Genomic DNA, 23,849 nt, shown 5'->3' with positions numbered 1-23,849 from the left:
TCTTTCTTTTTTTTTTGTACTTGTTGTTCCAGTAGTAAAATTGTCAATTCTCTTCTCGTATTGAAATGTAGTGACAAAAAATATGTTTTGGTGCTTAAAAACTATCAAAAATATCATTAAAAATTGTTGGTATCTATGTAACTATCTGTCTATCTATACATATATGTCATCGCTACTTTTGGTGAAAGACAGAAAACTGAACATCGAACCAGGAATCGATAGATTTGTAATTTTCCAGGCTACGTGTTCAGCTAGAAAAGATAATTGTACGACTTTAATTCGCGGAGATATTAATTAAAAACGTCGGTTCTTTCCCCTGAAGCTACTGGCAAGTGGCCAAAGAGAAAGTGAATCGCAGACAGGAAAACACGCAGGGGCTTTTCAAGGGTCGTAATCGTAAGTGAAGCGCGTTTTCCGATGCGCTTTGAAAAATTATGTTACGAATGGTTTAAAGCACGTTTTTTGTTATTATGATTTTTTTTCTTTTACAGAAATGTAATTTTCGTCCCAGAAACGTCAATTTACATTCTTTCAATAGCTTAAGTTGTCTCGGGGGACAAGTACGATGCAAAGCAGCAAAAGTACCCTTATGGTACTCCCAGCAAATGGGGTGCTGCACAAATTTGCTGAAGGTGGGATGAGCTAGTTGCCGTAGGTGGCGAGGCAGATACTTCGCACCAGGTGGAGAAGCCCTGAAAGTACACCTCCGAAGATGGTGTGTACCAACCAGCCGCAGGCGGCGAGTTCGACCCAGGCGCTGAAGGCCGCAAGTGTTGTATAAAATGTGCAAATGTTTTCCTGACCCTTCAAATTGCGATTTGTTTAAAATTTATAAAATTGAATCCTTTCGAAAATTGAAGGGGCGGGGTGGACGGTGGGGGCATGGATCGCTTAATGAAAAAAAGGGGAGGTAGTATGGACGCCCCGAACTTAAATTTTTATGAAGGAGACAATTCTCAATTTGCCGAACGGAAGTTCAAATTTTGCCGCATAATAAAATACGGGTGTGATCACAGACGTATATTAAATGAAAAGGGACATTCGGGCATCAGAAAATTGCTTTTTTTTTGCAATTTTGTCTCCAGATTTGCCGAATCGTCAGACAAAATTATCCAATAACGACATTTTTTGGGAGGTCACAGTGTCCTCCCATCGGTGTGCCCTCGGGGGGGGGGGGAGATACAGAAAGTTTGGAAACCACTGGATTATATATTCATTCGAGCCGGAAGTGGAAAAGACTGCATTTCAGTGGGAAAAAACACTTTAAATCACTTAATGTTATCTTTCCCACTTCTTGCGAAATTCGGTGTTTCTCCCTGGGTTTTTCCCAATGCCTCCACGCCAACTACCGTTACTCTAATCAGCATTCGTGCAATGGCCGCTGTCATCTGATAACGCAGGCGTGACTCAAGGTACGTGTTGTTTATGTCTTGTATGTACCAGAGAATTGTTATTTGTAGATTTGGCTAATGTGAATTGTGATGCATTGAACTACTTGTCTTGAAACTTGATAACTAAGGGAAATCTTAAATATACAAGCATTAGTGCCCATATGGAAGGGGAGGGGGCAAGTGGGAGCTCAACCCCCCCCCAGAAATTCCTTGCCTTTATAATTTTTTCTTTGCAAAACGTAAAAACATTTCTTCGCCAGCCATTGATGACTAAGTTATTAAATTAATTAAATTTTAATAACTCTAATATGTACTCAAATCGGTTTCTTTGTGCAAAACATCCTGCTAAACCATTGGCAAAATATCTGAGCCCCCCCTCCTTCCCCCTTAAATTTTTGCATATGGGCGCCTATGTATACAAGATTTTTTCTGGAACTTTATCCCAACCATAGGCGCCCATATAGGGAGGCAAGTGGGGGGGGGGGGGCTCAAGCCCCCTGCTCCTTTGAAATTAGAACTTCTCTGCTTTTGGTACTTTTTTCTTTGCAAAAATGTAAAAACATTTCTTTTCCAGCCATTAGTGGATAAGTTATTGAAAATGTCAAATTTTAATAACTCTAATCTGTACTGAAATTGGTTTCCATGGGGAAAATATCCTGCTAAACTATGGAGAAAATATCTGAGCCCCCCCTCCTCTTAAAATTTTGCATACAGGCGCCCACAATCCCAACCTTAGTAAACTAAGTATCAAAACAAAAAAACAGGATGTTTGTAATGAATTGCGATTATTAGAAACAAAAGTATTTTAAAAGGTCCTTATCTAATCAAGATTTGTCTCCCATTCATGCATTATTAGCTTAGGGCATGTAAGTGTCACGGACATCGAAAACTGAAAATAGATTCTGTAAAAGAAAGAATTTTTAGGGACTTTTGAAGATCAGCAGGGGTGTACACCTAGGGGCTTAGGGGGTCATGGCACATGGTCTGCGCCGTTGAAATTTTTAGGGAGGAGGTGTTTTGAGGGGTATTTTTCTCATTTTTGGTGAGCTTGCTTTTTTTTTTTTTTGGCGGGGGGGGGGGTGGTCTTTAGGATCTTTAAAGGAAGTGTGCCAATCTTAGGGGGTGTGTGGGCACCCCTGAGGTCAGTCCCCCAGAACCTCCGTTTTTTAAACTTTTGCCAATCCTAATATGATAGTTGATTATCCCTATAAGGACTGTCAGGGCCAGACTCTCTCCCTCCCCCCGAGGGTAACTTCTGGCTGCGCTAGTGCCTAGCGCAGAGTTGAAAATCGTCTAGATATTCTCAGAACTATGGAAGATCCACACGTAGACGTGAAAAGCGGTGTGAAAAAAATATTTTTGACGCAAGGATCAAAATAAAAAAAAATTGTGTTTAAACCTGAAGTAGTTTTTGAACTTTTATTATTATTATTATTATTATTATTATTAGTGCAAAACTTTATAAACACCTGTACATCAGTGTGTCGGAGATACTTTATCTATCTCCGACACTTTTTGTTTGACGTTATAAAATAAGGTGAATAAAATGTATTTAGAGGTCAGAGGTAAAGGTTGCTATTTGTCCTGAAAAGCTCTATTTAGGAATAATAAGTTATTGTCTGGCACATTAGGGTAGGGGAAAGGGGACACCTGTTCACCTGTTATCTCGAACCCGAGTTTGAAGGGGACCCTCATTCTAAAAATAATTTAGATGCAATTTTTTTCTTTTGTAAAAAATCAAATGTGCCCTTAATCTAAAAAAGGTCAATAAACTTCAATGTAAAGATAAAATCATTTGCGGATTTACAGACAGACATGATGGCCAGCCCCATTGTATTTTTGGTTCTGTTTATCAGAGAACTATGTAAAACATTTGTCATGTGCACTCTTGCATTCCTTTCAGGTCCTCTTTGGTCGTGGGGGGTTCATCGCAATTGTGACATTTGCGACATGGTAAATCCGCCACTGGACGAAATTTTAGTTAATATACAAAATGTTTGTCTAAAGCTAAAAATAATTGATACGAACTTCTGAATTTATTAGGGCTCAGTGCAAGTTGTGTCAAAAGAGGAGGCGCGATTTGTCAACATTTGGAAACTCATCATAACACTTAAACACAGACACACCAACGGCACCGGAGCTGATGGAGCTTCAAACAAAAAAAAAACTTCAAGTTTCAGCTTTCATTATAACCGCAGCACATCTTTAAGGTGCGGTTTCTTCACTGTGCTTGAAAACAACTTTGAAACCCTCATACGGCCCCTCTCAAGTGCAAAACTACCTCCCTGCCGAATATTTTCGAGATCCGACGTAAACTATGGATATGTATGGGGAACATCATGCATATACATGTACACACAAACACACACACATATATTCACTGTCTTATTTAAATGGAATGTTCAAAGTTTAAATTTTTGTTCTTTTCCCTATTTTTTTTCCCTATCTTTTAACTCTTTTTAATGGTTAAAACAACGTTTTTTGAGGAATTATTTAAATATAAAATCACATATTATTATTAACAATGATAATACATCAAATAAATTAAGCTAATCGACTTTCAAAAGTACAATAAAACTATCAGACAATAAAACTATGTACAGTGAAACCTCGAACATAATTTTTTGGGAGGGCGGAGTCTCAATTTACCGAATGGAACTCTAAATTTTGCCGAATGAAACTCTAACTTTCGCTGAATGGTGATAATTTTGCCAAATCGTCAGACAAAATTGCCGAAGAAGGACATTTTTAGGAGGTCATAGTGATCTCCGATTGGAGCACCCCTGACTGTGTCTATTTAAAGCATTGCTGGACTTATGGGGGAATTGTGAGGATCGTGCTTCGTCGGGCTGCAAGTTCTGAGGGGCGCTAAGTACAAGTGTTCCGCCCAAGCGTTCAAAAAGGTGGTAAAAATCCCCCTTGACGGAATGAAAGAGCCTAAAACTGCGTCTTTAGCCTTTTCTCAAAGCGCGGTTTAATATTTAAAAAAACATTGCAGGAGAACTTCCTCTGGTCTTCTACTCTTTTCCCCTAAAATCACCACAAATATAGTTCAAACATTTTGTTTTTAGGCACAGCCTACGGACAATTTCTTCTATAAAGATAGTCTAAAACTATCTTCAGTTCCAAAATCAGATTTCAGGAGCAAAACCCGAAGCCCCTGCTTGTATTTCTCCTATCGTTACCAAACAAAGTCAAAAGTCGCAATTTTAGGATATAAATTTAGAAAAAATTCTAAAGAAAGCTATCTGACTTCACTCTCGGTAACGTTAATGCGTCCTCCTTTCATGAACTCTGGAAATGACGGATTTCCAGACTCATCGGTTCAAGTGTGTTTTTAAGACTTCAATGGTCTAATATTTCCAGAGAAAGTCCCCAAACCTTACCCATTTTCTCAAAGTGTGTAAAAATAACCAAAAATTGCCTTTTCAAAATTGCAACGTCAAAAATCCATATGGAGAAAATCCGAACCTTTCCCGTTTCTTTAACGTGACCAAACAAAGACTAACATTTTGTTTTTAGAATTTTAACTGCAGAAAATTCCCAGGAGTGCGCCCTGGCCCTTTAATGTCATCAGAGGTAGCCTAAATTGACTTCCATTTTGAGAAAAAATGAGGAAGATATGAAATATCTGTAGGGGTGAAGGAAGTGAAGGGGAAATATGAACGATGGTATGAGTAAGAAATATTACATTCGTCGAAGTCTTTTTTTTATCATTCGTAGAAGTCGTCTATTATCTATGCAAACTTTTTTTTCTGATAAGATACGAACAGAACTGTTAGTTGGTGTTTTCCCGTTTCGAAACAAAATTGAAAGGTAAAACAATTAAATTCGAGTCAAAACCATGAAAGCAGTGGTAACAAGCCTCGTTTCCTATTTAAAGCGTTTGCTTGAAGCGTATATTTAAGGTTTATTGCATCTAACAGTTATTTTAGTCATTATAATTTTCATGCAGAGCTTGAGATCATACTGTAAGTATATGTGCCTTTTATTATCAACTAGCGGAACCCGCACGGCTTTGCTTGTGGTAGAAAATTAAAAGGTCATTTAGTTCCCCTGCATATTTACAGTTAACGTCTACTAGGTGTAAAATATACATATGTTTTTCAATAACTGTACAAAAATTTAAAGAAATTGAAGACATGGTTGCATGTGCTGATGTACGTTGTGCGCTAGTCACTGAATTTCGCGCATCATTTTCGGCTTCAAATTTTTCAACATATCTCTAAGTTGTGGTCAAATGCTCTCACACTTTGAATGTTGCTTCCATCCCATTACTTCCGTGATTTTACTACCAATGTAAGTTGAAATTTCACCTTCATCGGGCCAAAAGTAGTACAACTTAATGATTTCTTAACTTTAAAGAGATCAAGACAAACTTTCAGCTTTATATTTATTAAATATAAAGATAGTGATCAAAAAATGGAAATATTCTATGGAATAAAAACATTGTTGTAGCACAAATTTCAAAAGTATTAGCAGCATGCAGTAGAAATAAGATAAAAGCAAGCAATTGCAAATGAACTTCCAAACCAGTAAATACTAGGTTAAATAAATAGCAAGATATGAAGCATGTGTTTCACAAAAATTTGTCTCAATGAATATGCTTCAGAAAAGTGACAATCATGATTCTTGTATTTTTGATACAGGATGTACCAAGGGGCTGAATTAGGCAGGTTTTGATATCCTTCTCCACGTCGCATTTGTTAAAAATTTTAAAACTGAACATGAGAGATTACATTTTTCCAAATTTTCACGGTTTTCGAGCACTTGGAAATGAAATTTATTTTTTCAATTACTTTTTCTTTTTACTTCCTTTTACGAAGTAAAGGAAGTATTGTATTCGCGAAAATATTTTCACCCAAAAATCGGCCTTGATTTCCATTTTGCTCTCCCCCGATTGAATATTGAATTTTTTTTTCAACTCGACCACGCGTAGATACATGCCTAAGAACTTATAAACACCCGAAATATCCATTTCGACGATCCCCGAATTAATTACAACGAGTTTTTTTCGTTACGTCTATATGTACGTATGTATGTACGTATTTACGTATGTGTGTATGTGCGTATGTATCTCGCATAACTCAAAAACGGTATGTCCTAGAAAGTTGAAGTTTGGTACGTAGACTCCTGGTGGGGTCTAGTTCTGTACCTCCCCTTTTGGTTGCATTCGGATGTTTCAAAAGGGGTCTTTTACACCTTTTTGGGGGGAAATCATTGTTAATTTCAATGGAAACTCAAGTGGGGTTATTATTTAGCAAACACTTGGCGATATATCGCCAAGCTTTTAATCGCCAACTTGGCGACAAATTTATGTTTTTTTTTTTTTTTCTAGTTTTATTTTGGCCACTATCGGCAATATTTAGGGAGTTTACCATTGAATCACATTAAAATGTCCTGTATAAAACGTTTTTTTGCTTCTGTTCGCAACAAACTTGGGGTAAAAATATTTGAAGTTTCTTTACTTACTCCAAGGCACTATTATCATTAAAATTAGCATAAAAAGGAAGACATGTGATGCAAACATCAGCTTGTTTTAAGAACGAATCATACATTTTTTTCGGGATTTTGGGGCCAAACTATAGTTTGTTTAGCTTATTGGTAAATCTAGCACTGTATATAGTATAGTTTTCGCTTAAAACTGAAAATCAAAAAGTGTTACTAACATATATTTGCCAATAAAATTTTGATGCTCATATTATTCATGTATTTTCTTTCAGATAGAAATAAAAATGTTTGTACTTGTACTGGTTGCTTTTCTTCTGCATTATTCCTCAGCAAGAGGTAACTAATGTATATGAAAAATTATCATATAAACTTTGTGCTACAATATGATTAAAGTGAAAAACAACGTAAAAAAGCACAAATATTGGAGAAGATACAGAATATAGCTATTTCAAGGCTACAATGGAGCCTCTTCATCAAGATGAAGAGGCTCCATTGTAGCCTTGAAATAGCTATATTCTGTATCTTCTCCAATATTTGTGCTTTATTTACGTTGTTTTTCACTTTAATGGTAACTAATGTATTTTTATTATTGATAATTTCAATATTTTAAGGTATTTTAATTTTAGCTTCTTAATTTTATGTTGATTTTTAAACTATGGTGTGATTTAAGTCGTGATTTAACCCAAGTGTTCTTTTTTAATCATGCTGGTTTTTTCACGCATGGTTTTTTTGGAACAACCAAATCTTCCATAGTTTTCATGAACTTTGCATATTATTTTAATATGTAAAGACCAATTTATGTAAAGTAACCAGCAAAGCTTTAAAGAGAAATAAAAAATAAACAAATTTGCTTTTAAAAAAAATACGTTTATTTTATTTTGTTTTTTAAATTTATTTATTATTTTTCTTTTTTGTTCAATGCAACATTTCTAATCAACTCAACTTTTCTGACTAAGTACGCGGCGGACTAAATAAATTTTTCCAAAATTACGTGGAAAAAAATCTAATTCGAAATTACAACTTTACAGCTGTGATATTTTAATTAATTTTTAATCATGTTTTATACATAGTTTTTGAAATAAATTAGAGTAGATCGGTTTGACCAGTTATGACCACACTCGTTTAGTTATAGCCATACTAGAAACTGGAACTGGTCATACTAGCTGAATTCAATTATTTTCAGGGAAAACATACACAAAAAAAAAGTGTTTAATATTAAAACTTTTATTTTTGGTACAATATAATCGAATTTAAAGTATCTTGACTTTCCTATTCGAGCAGCATTGGAATTGAATAAAACCAACAAAAATAAATACGTAAATAAAACTACTCTGCATTTTTTATTTACCATTTTCTAAATTTTGCTTATTATCATCAATTCTACACAATAGTTTTAAGAAAGAATGACAATAAATAAATAAATAAATAAATAAAATAAAATTGTGGGCACATGTACCCATTATTAAAATACTTACTTTTAAGTGACTAGTTATTGGTACATTAGTTTGAAAGGGACTTAAATATCTTAATTAATGACAAAAATATACCTATATGCTGGAAAAAAAAGCTAGGGAAAGAGCATGTGCCAATAAAGCAGACTGGTGACTGAGAAGCATTAACATAATAAATCACACTGCAGATAAAAACTTGTGCTTGTAAAAAAAAATATGGTCGAGGCGTATTTGAAAGATCTATTTAGAGAATCCATTGATGGTAATTCCGGAATATCAGTTAGAAGCTCACAAAATATTGGCAATACAAGACAAACCTGCTCATTGCTAGTTGGGTGCCCATAACTGTTCATTTACCCAAGTTGTTTTCAAATGAATTTCCTTTATCAGGGCTAGACTTTTTAAACATCCTGTCTAGATGAGGAATTAAGTAGAGTTTCAAAACAGTTAACGTGTTACTTTTTCTCTTGCTCGTAGATAGTAAGGCTATTATTGGTTGTGATGGAGTAGAAATAGTAAGTAGAGAAGAGTGGCGTGCTAGACCTTCTGTCCGTGAGAGGCACATGAATTTGCCAATTAATCATATAATAATCCTGCACACAGTGACGCCATTTTGTCGAACAAAACAACAATGCATTCGTCATGTCCAATTCATTCAAGATTTCCATCTGGATGAAAGAGGTAAGGTTCTTATTTTTAATTTTCCTCCTCTAAAAATTATGTTAGAACATGTATATCGGATGCAGCGTGAAAAACTAAGTTAAGAAGAGAACTAGTAATAATGGGGTGGGGGAAGGCTACAAGCAGGTAACTACATTTTTTTTTCATACAAAATTCATCAAAATGGTTTTTTAATCTTTTTCTTTTCTTTTCTTTTTTTCTTCTTCTTCTTCTTCTTCTTCTTTTTTTTTTTTTTTTTTTTTTTTACAATTACGGGAAATATGAAGCCTTGATGCTGGTGTTATTAAAACACCATTTCAAAATTTCAATTCATTAGAAATATTTTTGTCTTTCGAACAAAAATTTTCAACAAAAGTGAAACATTCCATTTTTACTTCCTTTTACGAAGTAAAGGAAGTACTGTATTCGCGAAAAAAATTTGTCCCTAAAATAGGCCTTATCTTCCATTTTTTCTCGCCCCCGAATGAATGTTGAGTCTTTTTTTCAACCCGATCATACGTGGATATATGCCTAAGAACGTATAGACACCCGAAATATCGACCCCGAATTAATTACAACGAGTTTTCTCGTGACGTCTGTATGTTCGTATGTATGTGCGTTTGTATCTCGCATAACTCAAAAACGGTATGTCCCAGAAAGTTGAAATTTGGTACGTTGACTCCTAGTGGATCTAGTTGTGCACCTCTCCTTTTGGTTGCTTTCGGATGTTCCTAAGGAGGTCTTTTACACCTTTTGGAGGGGGAAATCATTGTTCATATCAATGGAAACTCAAGTGGTGTTATAATTTGGAAAAACACATGGCAACATATCGCCAAGCTTTTGGTCGACATGTTTTTGGTCGCCAAGTTTTTTCGCCAACTTGGCGACGATTTGGCGTGTTTTTTTTGGGGGGGGAGCACTATTGGCGATATTTAGAGAGTTAACCGTTGAATTACATTAAAATGTCCAATATTGGGAAAATTAATCTGTATAAAACTTTTTTTTTGCTTCAGTTCGCAACAAACGTGGGGCAAAAATATTTAAAGTGTTTCTTTGCTTACTCCAAATCACTACTATTATCATTAAGTTGGCGTAAAAGGAAGTCATGTGATGCACACATCAGCTCGTTTTTTCCAAATTTGCATTCGAAACGTTGATCCGATTAATAAATTAACTCATTTGAAAATGGAATATTACTTAGAATTATCATTTTTTTCTTTTTTTTTAACCATTTTTACGAATATTTGCTGCAAGAAAGGATTAAAAATTTGAAAGATTCAATTTTTTACAATTCAGCTATTTGAAAAATGTAAATAGAAGCAGTCATAATTTGGTTTATTATTTTACATCCGCATACATGTACATAAAATTGACTAGATGAGGAAAACAACATTTAAACAGAAGAGAAATACTTTAATTTTCTATATTAGAATTCCTTTTATAGGAACTTATATATTGTAGAATCTAATTAGTTTATTTTGAACTTCAAACAAGGAGTCTGGATCTAGACACCAATCCTTTTCTAACGCTACTGATGAAAAGATTTTTTTTCTTTTAAATTTAATTTAAAAGTAATTTCCAGAAATCACTAAACTACTGCATTTTTTCCCCCAAACTGCTCGTTGTTTTTTTTTTTTTTTTAAGTAGTGCGTTGCTCTACAATGTATTAAAAATGGTAGCTACTACAGTAGCGTCGTTACTTATAGCGCGCTACTTTTGACCACTGATCGAGGGTTTACTACTATTTTGTCACGCAGTTTCTGTTCAGAATAGACGCTGGTTAAATTTCAACTCTGTTTCAGTTTTGACCTCATCTTGAGCTACTGCTTGTTCAGAAAGGGTTGCTAAAAGTGATAAAGAGGACCTAGTGTCTGTTAACTCTTATTCGAGCTTGTCTCTTCACAACTTATATTCTAATGCCCATGCTGAGAATTTAAAGGAAGTCCCTTGAGTTAGTGAACATTTCTTTTCTAAGTTAAAACAATCCTTCAGTTTGTCTAAAATACGCACATCTTTTAACTAGTAGTATTAAAATTGCCTATTAGAATAGCGACTCCTGTCCGTCAAAGCCAATGGGGTCGTTTCCAAAATTTTAAAAGTATTTTTTTCTGAAAGAGTATGCTTAAAAACATAGGATCTGACCATTTTTTAAACAATTTGTTTAAGTATAATATTTAAAAAAATTGCTTAAATCAGTGCGCTTTCATTGTTTACGCTAATGCCGATGACATTACAAATGATGAAATGCCATTCAGTGTTGCCATTCACGGAGCAAAATATTCAATTCGCATCTTTACTCACGTGTGTTGGCAACGATATGGTTGATAGCAAACGTAGAGCGCGATTTTTATTCGCTTCTTGATTATAATGACGTGTAAACGCGGTAGAAAGATGCGCCAAAGATCATAATTTATGACGTGATCTAGACCAAGCCTTGTTTGAAAAATCGGACATTTTAAGAAATTAATTAAAAAAACTGTTGGGAAAATGAAAGTATTTTCTGGGTTCATGCAATTGTTTTGCTTATTCTATCAATTTCAGTGACAAAAAGTGCTACTTTTGACTAAAGGAAACAACCCCATTATCCCTTACACCCAGGGTTGCCAACTGTTCTGCATTTTGCGGAGTTGCTCCTCAAAAATGGCGAAAATCCGCGGCTCCGCAAAGAAGTTATTTTGCTCCGCATTTCCCGCCCAAACGTTTTCAAACTTATATTTTTCTATTTTATCATGACAAACTTGTAAATATGAGAAATTAAAAATGCTTAAACTCAAAGATTGAAGTATTGTTTAAGGCTGTTTTATTAATATAAAAATAATTGTTTCTTACTATTGGCTTAAAACGATAGTTAAAGCTCAAAAACAATTTTAGGTAAGAGGTTTTAGCTATTTTGATTGATTTTAATACAAAACACTGAATTACTCCCAGTGGCGGATACAGACGACCCTGTTGGGAGTGGCGAATGAGTAATGCATTATAGTGGGGGAGGATAATGAAAAAAATATTTAAAAAAAAAAGAACTGAAACATGACGGTTTTTTTTTTTTTTTTTTTTTTTTTTGTCGAATAATGTGTTTGATTCAAAGAGTTTGAAGAATTTTCCCCAGTCGTGTTTTGATATTAGCGTTTCGAAAACGTAATTTTAGATATCTTTAGTCATGCTGAAAACCAGGGGGTTCGGGGGTTTTCCCCCGGAAAAAATTTCTAAATTGATGTCTTAAAAACGCAATTGTATAGGCCACCTACCGCTTTTGATGACGTAGAAGAAGACATGGGGATCATAACTTTTCCCCAGAAATGTTTCGATGTAGAAACTCCAAAAACGCAAATTTTAGATGATGTTTGAATGATGTTGAAAGATAAGGAAAGAGGGACATCGGGGTTCCTCTCCAGAAATTTTTCGAAATTGAAGTCCTGAAAACGCAGTAATAAGCCATCTTTTATAACGTTGGGGGAAGATACATAGTTCGGAACTTTCCATCGGAAATATTCGAAATAGGAGCCTTGAAAATGCGCTGGTTGGCCATCTTTGTAGCGTTAATGGAAGGGATGGGGTCACGAACTATACCTCAACTTTTCGATATTGAAGTTTCAAAAAACGCAATGTTAGTGGATTTTCATTGATGTAAGGAGAAAGCGGATTTTTTCGAAATTGAAGTCCTAAAAACACAAATTGAAGGCCTTTTTTAAAGACATTAAGGCATGATGTTCAAAACTCTCTCGGAAACAGTGACGCAGCTACGGGAGGGGTTTGGGGTTAAACCCCTCCCAGAACTGCAAAACATTCATTTCTCCCCCACCCCCAAGAAAAATCACGGAGGGGAAAACAGTATTTAAACTTTTCTAAGCAAGGTAGGTTTAAACAAAATATTTTACTGCTTATATTGATCGGGAAACAGTCACAAATCACATTCCAATTCTTAAATATACGAGTAATTTTTCGTTATGAGCACCCCTAGTTTTATAAGAGGACTAAAATGGTCTGAATACAGCACAAAAGGAGATCATACTCATCAGCACTTCCAGCACTCTGCAGAAATCTTTTTTAGAGAAACTTATTTTCATAGAGAGAGGAAGCCTACCACACTTTTTTTTCTTTGGCTCCCTCCAAATTCTCATCGAACGATCGGAACAGTTATTAGCTAGCATTTGACATTCATAAAGACATTGATCTATATAAAAAGATGATTTTTTGAATGACCTCACGAAAAATGAATTTGAGATTAAAATAAAGATAATTAAAACTGTATTTTGCATGTTCACGCATCCCCCTTTTCTTCGTTTCATAGTAATTGTGATATCAATATGCGAGTTAGTTATTTTAGAGCAAATAAAATGAATGAATAAATATTAAGCCACAGAAACTACTTGATTTAATAAATTGAAAAATTTATTAAATTTTCGCATTATTAAGTAAAGGAGAAAGAAAGCAAAAAATATTTTACGATTTCGAAAAGCCCTCCCAGAGTTTTTTTTTTTTGGATCTGGAGTTTTAAAAATGTATGAAACGTAAATGTATGAGAAAAAACGTATGACGCCGAGAAATCTTCCTCGGCGAATTTTTCGAAATTAAAGCTCCAAAAATTCAAAATTTTTGACGATCTTCTATGACATTGGCAAAAGGGGGTTCAAGGACACTCCCCTGAAATTTTCTTTGAATTAAAGTCGTAAAAATACCGTTGTAGGCGATTTTTTGTAATGTGTTGGGGGCCGGGAGCAGAGAGTTTGGTGACCTTCTCCCGGAATTTTTTTGTCTTTACAAACCTTTGGGGGGGGGGGATCGCCCCAATCGCCCCCTCCCGTAAGGATCCGCCACCGATTTCTCCGCAAAATTTTAAATTGCTCCTCAAAATCACCACAGATGCTCCTCAAATTGATTCACCAAGGGTGGCAACCCTGCTTACACCCAAGAAAAGAGAATTAAATAAAAAGATACATTCCAGTTAGAACAAAACAATTTGATAATTTTGAATTTGATAAAAATACGCATTGCAATTAGAGCAAAATGATCTACGATGTCTCATGCTTGACACTCGATTGCACGATAATCTTGAATATAAATATTTTATATCTTACAGGTTGGTGGGATATTGGTTACAATTTCCTTGTTGGCGGCGATGGTCGAATTTACGAAGGACGTGGATGGAATCGCACTGGAGCCTTTTCAGTGAATTTCAACACTAACTCTATTGGGCTTAGTTTCATCGGCAATTTCAATAATGATGTACCTACTCAATCTATGGTCAATGCAGCACTGAATTTCATCAAGTGTGGAGTCCAAAAAGTAAGTTTTGCGAAAAAAAAAATTTTTTTTCTCTAACAAAGTAGAATAACTTTTTCTTCATTGGTATGCTCACCAGAGAAGAATGAACGAACTGCAGATGGAATAGTAGGGGTTTTTTTGTGTTTATATTAGTAACCGACTATCCAGACTCGCTAATTAGAATATTTCCGTACGGGGGTAAAAACTTTATATTAATGGAGTGAAAAAAACGAATTTAAGAAATATCTAACGCCTATTTATGGGAAAGTTGCCTCTTACCAATTTATTGTACAAAATTTCAGCTAAATCAAACACTATCTTTGGCTGCCCAAATGGCTTTCAATTTCGAGTACTTTGCCCGATTTTTCACCAAGCGGGCGAAAAGGGAATGATATTGTAATATCATTCATTTGAAACTCCGAATAGTTGAAATTAAACTCTAGAGAAATAAATACTCAGTATACAGTTATTTGAATCACCTAGGCAATTGCGAGATGGCCTTCAAATGTGCATTAAGCAAGTACAACACGCCCTGCCAATTCTGGCCAGTCTTTTCTCTGCATCCAACGATCCCAATTGCGTTTTAGTTGGTTGTCTTTCTCTTTTGAAGTATGTTATTTAGTTCGAATTATTTCAAACAATTGTATTATTACTTGAAATGAAAATGGAAATGTTGTTTAAAAGAAAAACAACTTGAAAATAATAATAATAATAAACAATCAAAAGTGAAGGTTTCATTTCAGCATCGTGAGTAAGAATTAAATCTTCCAAATGTAGCACAGGATGGTATGTCCAATAGATCAGCTTCAATTCATATAAAGACTGCTTTAAACTATGCGGGAATAATTACCAAAGAAAATTCCTCTTCTTCTTCTTCTACTACTTATCTCCCACGTGGTTGGACGAAGTTATACCGGGACTAGAAAATCATTCACATTTATAAAGTCACTAGCTTACTACCCGGCGTTGCCCGGGTGCTTTTCAATGCAACTTATCTATTGGATAATCAAATGAATGAATTCTATGTAAATGAGCGTAAAAAATTACATTCACACCGCTTTAGGCTCAAATCTTCAAAATACTTTAAATAACGCAGAAAATTAAGCATTTGCCGAAAAAGTAACATCAACTTTAAGCAAAAAAGTATGAGGAATATTGTTTGGGCTCTGTAATATCCACTGGTACGCTGTCTGAGGTTAAATCAGACGGGAAGTACATAAATTGTCTTAATGCAAAGACAAATGATTGTCTTTTGCACATCTTGTGGGACAACCTTTTAAGTGATGCGTCGTAAGAAAAGCGTTGTGCCGCCTTTGTAGGTTTTGCTTCCCCCAAGACTTAAAAAATTCAACAGTACTTTTCACGTGTATTTTATTCGGAAATAAATCATTGAATGTCTCCTTAGAAAGGGTCGTGAGCTTACCAAAAAAAAAAAGTCAATCCCTATTATCAGGCACAAATATATACAAAATAGTCTTTTTGAACACGGTTACAGTATTTTAAGATTAATTTAAAATCATCCTCAATGTCCAAAAGCTAAACAGATAACCCACCGTACAGAAAATAAAGAATTCAGTCTGTGTTGTTAATAGACGATAACAATCCATTTTACGGATTTTTTGGCGGTGCTTTTCGAATGAAGCTATCAAGTGATAGGTTATTTTCTATGTTTTCAGGCAAGCGCATTTCACAGAAAAAGTTTGCTTACTATAAAAAAACTTTACAAAATGTGTCTGCTCGCTCTTTCCGTGGTGATTTAATGCCATGCCATAGAGTAAAATTGGATAAGTGTAACTTGCCTAAAAAGACGCACCTCAGCTACATTTTATTTTCTTATATTGACGTCAAATCTCTATTTTCGTTGGTAAAAATGATAGTTAGACAGTAATATTAATGTCTTGTAACGATTTGAAATTTGTCAAGATTTAAGTTCTAGTTCAAATTTTTAAAACCTAATACTTGCCGTAAATGTTATACATGATATTTCAAACTAATGCAGGTGGAGAGAGCACGTGTTTAAGTTTTGTTGCTTTAGACAGAGTATTTCTTAGAGAACACCAAAATTTTTATTTATTGAGAGACAGTGGTCGTGAGAGGCGGGAATGAGTCCACTGACTACATTACAGTTATTATTTTTTAAGTTATTTAAAACAATAAAAACGGAAGTAGGTGGACGTGAACTTATTGAATGAACTATTTAAAAACCGTGAATTAAACTGCGTTATAGAGAAAGAAGTAGGCGTGCGCAGTTTGGTCACTATCCGTGTTAGATTTTTTTTTAAATATTATTTGCAGTCCATGAAATTAAAAAGAAACGTCTTGTTTGTACTTACAACTGCAAAATAGACAAATCTTTTGTTTATATTTCACAGAATCTTGTTGCATATTTTGTTCCCCTTGTCCACAGTTTAAAAGCAAACGAAATGTATTTCACGTTTCGAAACGTAGTTTAAAAATTTAAAACTTAAATGATTCAAATTTTTCTAATCCATAAATTTAATTCAAAACTTTCTTCTAAATATTGTTCTTAGTCCCCCTCCCAACAGCAAGAAGAATTACATTTGTGAGTGAAACCAACCTTGAGCAAGTACACAAAGCTATCGATATCGAAAATAGTTATATCTCACATACATTTACAGAACTTAATCGTCCAATGTGGTTACACTTGAGATACAGAGTGTTTCACCTTATCCCTATACTGTTTAAGAGAGTTTAAACTATTATAGTGATAATTTTCCATTCACACATATCTCACAGCACTTCTTCAATGACGGTTGAAATGCTTAATGGTAGCTACAAACTTCCAATATTTTTCGATTGTTTACTATAGCAGTTATCGAACTTAGCTTTGTAATTAAGAATGCAGCTTTCTTCAACTTATTTCACGATGAAGAAAAAACTTCATATTGTGGAGTAATATTTCATCATGCCTTTAAATAGTAATGTCTGTGTGTCAAAACTTGCATCATACCTGCTAACATATTAAATTATTGCTAGTCGGCGAAGATGCTTCATCAGATGTACTATTACTCGAGCGTTAAGGTAATATAAAATTTCACATGAAGAAATTTGTTTATATAAAAAACGTAGCAATTTTTTGCAGTTTAAAACAGTTTAAATATAAATTAATATTTATTTGCATTTTTTCCAAACTTAAAACTCCAACCCTCCCAAAGTGCATGAATTCCGCCGAATTATATTTCCGTGTGGTTTTGCGGGTAAAAAAGGTGCACAACCTTTAATTTTAACACATATTGGCAATCCTAGTATGGTAGCTTATGTGCATGCAAGAAACGTCATGACCATCCCCCTCCCCCTTGAAAAACAAATTTCAGATACGCTACTAAGCACAAATATATTATTATTTTGCAGTTTATTTGCGAAATTAGTATTTTTTACTCTTGTTCTTTGTTAGCCCCTTCAGCGATTAAACTTAGTTGAACCGAATTAGGTAAAGATCCTACGTAAATCATGGAATAGTATAAAGAACATCTGCAGATTGGTTTTAAGGACCATCCAACATTAAATTGTTGAAGCTTGTGCATGGATAATGAATGAATTATTGATACCGAACTAATTTTGGTATTTTCTGGGCTGTTCATGTGGAAAATACTGATCTATAATTTCATTTTACCATTACTGCTATGGAAATACCAAAGCAAGTAGAGCCGTTGGAGACCGCAATGCATTCCTGCTTTGCAGGATGCTATTCAAAAAAACGCTTAACAGCAGCATTTCTTTTCCGTTCGGCTTTCTTGCCAAACATGCTTTACGCTTGTTGCTAATCGACTTCACAGCCACTGTTAAGTATACTTTTTGTGATGATTGCATTTAAAATATCTCCTGGTGGTTATAAGTTGCAAATCATTTTTATTAGCTTGGAATCAAAGTTCCTAAATTTAACGACAGTAGTTAATCTTTGAAGAGACTTCATCTAGGGCAGTTTATTACGGGCTTTTCATTAAGACTAAATTAATAACTATACAGATATTCGTTCGTGTAGAAAAGAGCAATTTTATGACTCAAAATATGAATTTAGACCATTTTGGGTCTTTTTAAAATTTCGAAAATCCACCTATATAAACTCCTGAGCAACAATTTACCTTTGTGCTAAATTTGGAAGAAATCCGACGAAAACTGGATTTGTAGAAGGAACATACACTCCCACACCCACAAACATACATGTTCTTTGATAGCCTGGAGCGACTTCTATTTAACCGAATACGGTTATTGGTTATAGTTGAACTGAATTACTTAAAGATTCGACGTAAATCAAGGAATAGTATACAGAAAATTTACACATTGTAAATTGATTTGGTAAGGAACATATGAATGAAATAGATGTGGTTTTAATAAAAGTATTCTAATGCTGAAACAGTCGAAGATAGTACATCCCCCCCCCCCATCTTGAATGTAATATACCTTAGTAATGTTTGTATTTTCTCTGCTATTAACGTAGAAAGCACTGATAAAAAATTACTCGCAACCCTTACTGTTGTGGATTTTTTAATTAAACAATATTAAAAACTACAATTTAACGGTAGCATTCAAATTAAGTAGAACCATAGGTAGCATCATTGGATCCCTGGGGCTACGAAACGACGTACAGTACAGTAATGTTTCGTATATCTACGGCTCTCTTACCAAACATACGTTTCGCTTGTCGCTAAAAGACATTAACGGCCGTTGTTTATGATACTTTTTGTGTTGATTGTGTTTAAAATATTTCCCGGTAGTTATAAGTTGCAAATCATTTTTATTAGCTTGGAATCAAAGTTCCTAAATTTAACGATAATAGTTAATCTTTGAAGAAACTTCATCCAGGGCAGTTTTTTATGGGCTTTTCATTTATACTAAATTAATAACTATACAAAAATTTGTTCGCATAGAAAAGAGCAGTTTTATGACTCAAAATATGAATTTAGACCTCTTCGGGTCTTTTTAAAATTCAAAAAACCCGCCTATAGTTATTCCTGAGTAACAATTTACCTCTGTGCCAAATTTGGAAGAAATCCGACGAAAACTGTGGATTTGTATAAGGAACATACACATATACCCACACACCCACAAACATACATCCATTTTTATATATATAGATAATCCTCCTTTGGCGAGATGTATATGTCGTCCCTGCACATCAATCTAGGATGTGCTTCGGAGAGGCTTGATGATTTAAGGCATTTGGTGCAAATAGGGAAGGTCTTGGTGCCGTGAGAATACTGTGGCCGCTAGGCAGACGTGAAAGACAAGCATGCATGCATATTCCTAATCAGTGGTGTTGGATAATGGTTTACTCTCTCATGTAGTCGAACGTTAGAAAATAAGAAGGTGAAGAAGGCAAAAAAAAAAAAAAAAAAAAAAAAATTGATCGGCTTGAAAGGAAAAATGAGAACTAATACTCTTCATCAGAATATGTTGTTGACGCGTTTAGACTGTAAATAGATGTTATTTTTATATTTTTAAGTGTTTAATATCTTGTAATTTCGAAAAATCAGGCGTTTGTTCCATCTAGTTTCATATTGCCTTACTGTGAAGCTCAAGACTGTTGACGCTTGGGCTTTCGCTAATCCACCTCAAAATCGGTTGAAAACACGATAAGAGAAGCATGGGTTGCCTCAAGCGTCGGCGAAACAAGTCTTTTTTTTTTTTTTTTGAGAAGCATAGCTGCTTGTTTACAGTAAGAAATTAACTTCAATTGAACTCTGGTGTCCAACTGCCACTTAAGGTGCAGATTGTGAGTCTTGATTTCCTTATTTCGTTTACTGCTCCCTCCTCCATTTCCTACGAATATGATGTTTTAGACTCTTCCACCAAGCACCATTAATCTTTTTTGCAGTGTTGACAAAATAGCACAAGGTCAAATTTTAGGGAGGGTTCTGACCCTAAACACCCTCTTGTTGCACTCCTGTCTTGGGGATTCCTCGATATAATTAGATTAAAAACATTATCAACAAACTCGCTACATCTATAGTGAAACTGACTGAAAGTCTAATACTAAGTAAGAAGTGACAATACTTAATCTTGGTAGTTATGCTATTTGAAAACTTGCTTCGTAAGATTTTTCAAAATAGCAAGAAATATCTTGACCCATCCCTGCTTGTAATAAACGAGTTCGAATTTTAAAATACTGCAACAGCACTTATCTTCGCGATGCTTTAATTTTTAGAATTCTTGCAAGCGCGTCGAAATCGCAAAAATTTCAGCCTCGCGAATTTTTTTCAACCGTTGCATATATGATCAACTTTCGGTTCTGTTCAAACAAAATTTTACGAACAATCTAGAAACCAGCGTTATTTTCATTTTCGCGAAAATTGCGGTTTGTGAGAATAAGTGCTTTTACAGTATTCCTCCCGTCACCTCAAGTGATGAAAATGTTGCATCAAATCAAATCAAAGTGATGAATTTATTGAAGAAATGATAATATATTTACTTCAATGTTTTCCAGGGTACCTTAACACCAACTCGTGAAATTCATGGTCATAAAGACGTTTCTTGCACAGAATCGCCTGGAAACAAGTTATACGCCGTAATTCGTCAATGGGACAACTATAAAGGAGGAAGAATGCCTCTCTATAACTGCAAACCTTTGCCAAAGCCTGAAACCAACACAGATATTTTAGATGTGGGTTCGAATGAGGGATCAACGGATAAACCATCTGAAAGAGATAAATAGATACATTGAAAGAAATACTTTCTGGAAAAGTGTCGTCTTGCTGAGGACCTCTGGTCACGCATTTTTAGAGAAAAACTTACTTTTTGAGACTAGTGTCAGGGAATATCTAAAGAATCCAGTTATCAAAATGCTCTCTTTTAAAACTCTATAGTTTTACTACGTATTCGTTCAGCAAGCCACGTTCTAAGAGGTGACGTTAGTTTGTGTTACCGAGAAATGATGTGTTACACTGAGTATAGACTTCATTTTTTACCGATATACAGTGCCATACATTGCTGTGAAGTGACAGTTTACTAAGCGAACTAGGGACATGATTTGAGGCAGTGAGAAGCAAAGGGATGTAAGTGAAAGTTTTAAAGTTTCGAGTAAATTGCGTTAAAAGTTAAGATCCTAGGCAGGTTTTTATTGAATTTTTTTTCTAAATCTCTTTGTATAGCAGCACCTACCAGGACTACTCGTACTATCTCATGCCCCAAGGAAGAGGAGCGGTTCATCTATTTTTTGTACTGTTTTTCTACAAATCTTTAATGTTGTCGCTTACATCACTTTGCTTCTCAGTGCCTCATTTTACAAATGACTGAAATCAGTCTCATAAGGGGTCGTCTAAAATTGATGTGACGCGTTGAGGGGGCGGCAAAAAATAATAATAATAAAAATCCTTCAAACGGCTTCTGACTCTATATTTCCTGATTGAGCATGTGAAAAGACTCCCTGAATCCAAATATGACCACCGTTTCCTCCCTATTTTTTGGAAATTGCGCCCCCAATTTAGTTTCGTTTTTGGCTGTTTGATTTTTATTTGGAGGGGGAAGGGAATATAATATGAACCATTAACCTTCTTCAAAGGACTAGAGAGGCAAAAATTTCGAAAGCATGAGCATTTGTAGCAAACTAGGAGATTCCAGGGGGTGCTCCTTCTTAATATGTTTAAAAAATCACCAAAAAAGATTTCTTTCTAACTTTTACAATTTTTTCACCTTTATTTCGGTGCAAAACCGAAGTACCGGACAAACTCCAATGAACCCCACTTCCGAAAAAAATTGTCGTTGTAAAAAGCATAATAAAATCTTGGAAAAACCACGCACTGCATACGAGTCGCACCCCTGACGCTGATATTTAATAAAGAAATTTCATGTATTGTGTTTATATTTATTCAGGTTACACTCACAGCTATAGTTAAAACTAAAATTTAAACTAATTAAACTTATAACATAACATTAATGTATATTTATATTTTGAGGATGCACTACACCTTCAGGTTTCATCCCTATATCAAGAATTATGATATAGATACTCCCATTAGTTTTCCAACTTGCTGTTTTATTTATTTTTTATTTTTTTTATTTTTCACCTCTTAATCCCCACTGCAGAAGGTTAACGATTCATATAATGCTCCCTCCCCCCCCCCCCACCTCCTCCAAATAAAAATAATGGCTGTGAATGTTGAAAGCTGAAACACAAAAAAGGGGTGCGGCATTTCCAAAAATTTGCAGTTGATGGAAGAAAACGGTGATCATATTTGGATTCTGGAAATCATTTTACATAAGAATCAGCAACAATCGTCTCGGAAGCATTTTGAAGAGGATTTTTTTACCCCCCCCCCCCCCGGCGCAGGTATTACTATGTTAATTGTAATAAAATTGTCTCCTAAAAATATTTAAATGTCCTAAAAAATATTTTTTATAAGTATTACGCATTGTTACTTTTATATATTTATATTTGTATATCAATAAAATGAAAAATGTAGTGATTGTATTTATTCTCAATAACTTTTCTTCCTTTTTTTCTTTTCTTCATACCTTTTTTCTACTGCAAAAACCACTAGACATATTTTCCGGATTCAGAAGCTGTGTGCTGGAATGGTCGTATATTTTTTTTCTTTTTTACCAGCTGACAAACTATTGCGCAACATAAGAATGGAAAGTATTGTGCATTTATTTATCCATTCAAGAATAACCTTTAATAAAGGGTGTCCCAAAATTAACGCAAGATTTGAATTTGCCACCATTTTTTCCATAAATTGTTGGCAGCCATGAAAAAAGAACAATTTGATAGTTGAGAGTTTTGGGTTAGTAAAAATGGGGAGTTATTGTACCATACAGCTAGAGAGAGTGAAACATTTCAATTACTGCATCAGGCATTTCCTAGTCGCGTACTCTCTCATTTCGGTGATCAGAATTGGCACCCTAGATCGTGTGATTTAACATTTTTAAATTTCTTATGGGGTTATTTGAATTCAAAGGTTCTATGTCAACAAGCCCACAACCACCCGTGCAATACCGTGTTGCAATACCGAGCTCCAATAACAGTAATTGCTTGACCAGCCTCAACTTTCATTATTTTTGAAACAATTGTTCAATAATGAAAGCGCGTTATTGTATCGTATAACGCTCCATTTTTGATTACGCTAAACTCTCAGCTGTCAAATTGTTCTTTTTTCAGGGCTGCCAACCATTTATTGCAAAAATGGCGGCAAATTCAAATCTTGCGTTAATTTTGGGACACCCTTTAATAAAAACATAGCATAAGTAAAAATCTTTAAATTAAAAAATGATCAATATTAATTTACAACAATTACATTATTAAATAAAAATTCAAATTCTTGCATAAGTGAACCTTATTCTAAAAACTAAGTAAGGATGCATTTGGAAAATTTCTACCACTAGCCTTTGGGCATTATGTTACTTCAGCAAAACGCATTCAAAATCAGATTTCTTAGATTTCCTTGAGACAAAGTTTTGATTGCCGGTAGAAACCGACTCGTTTAATCGAAGTCGGTTTCATTAATTAATTTATTTATTAGCAAATAAAAGATATTTTAAGGTCACCAGGGGCAAAGTTCTACTGCAGATACCGAATTGGTCGTACATTTCTATCTTTGGAGTCAATAAATCTAGCTTTTGAAGTGCTATTAAATTCAAAAGCAATTGGAAAGTCAAGTTTTGAAATTTTTTCAACTAG

The 23,849-nt window shown here is 34.7% G+C and overlaps 1 protein-coding gene across 4 annotated transcripts; it reads left to right on the top strand.

Moving 5' to 3' along the window:
- Window positions 1–1,371: 1,371 nt before the first annotated feature.
- On the top strand, window positions 1,372–22,617 carry LOC129222856 (peptidoglycan recognition protein-like). 4 transcript variants are annotated; one of them, XM_054857410.1, is made up of 5 exons: window positions 1,372–1,412; window positions 7,115–7,178; window positions 8,771–8,974; window positions 14,031–14,236; window positions 20,661–22,617. In XM_054857410.1, exons 2-5 carry the CDS (start codon window positions 7,127–7,129, stop codon window positions 20,886–20,888), a joined length of 690 nt encoding a protein of 229 aa, XP_054713385.1. In that variant the 5' UTR covers window positions 1,372–1,412; window positions 7,115–7,126; the 3' UTR covers window positions 20,889–22,617. The 4 variants fall into 4 exon arrangements, with proteins under 4 accessions (XP_054713385.1, XP_054713387.1, XP_054713386.1 ...); XM_054857411.1 differs by lacking the exon at window positions 1,372–1,412 and adding an exon at window positions 5,235–5,362; XM_054857412.1 differs by lacking the exon at window positions 8,771–8,974.
- The last annotated feature ends 1,232 nt before the right edge of the window (window positions 22,618–23,849 follow it).

Source organism: Uloborus diversus, chromosome 5 (genome assembly GCF_026930045.1).
Source record: "Uloborus diversus isolate 005 chromosome 5, Udiv.v.3.1, whole genome shotgun sequence".
In the NCBI taxonomy this organism is placed as follows: Eukaryota; Metazoa; Arthropoda; class Arachnida; order Araneae; family Uloboridae; genus Uloborus; species Uloborus diversus.
Note: the sequence above shows the minus strand (reverse complement) of the source record. Positions and strands in the feature narration are given on the sequence as shown.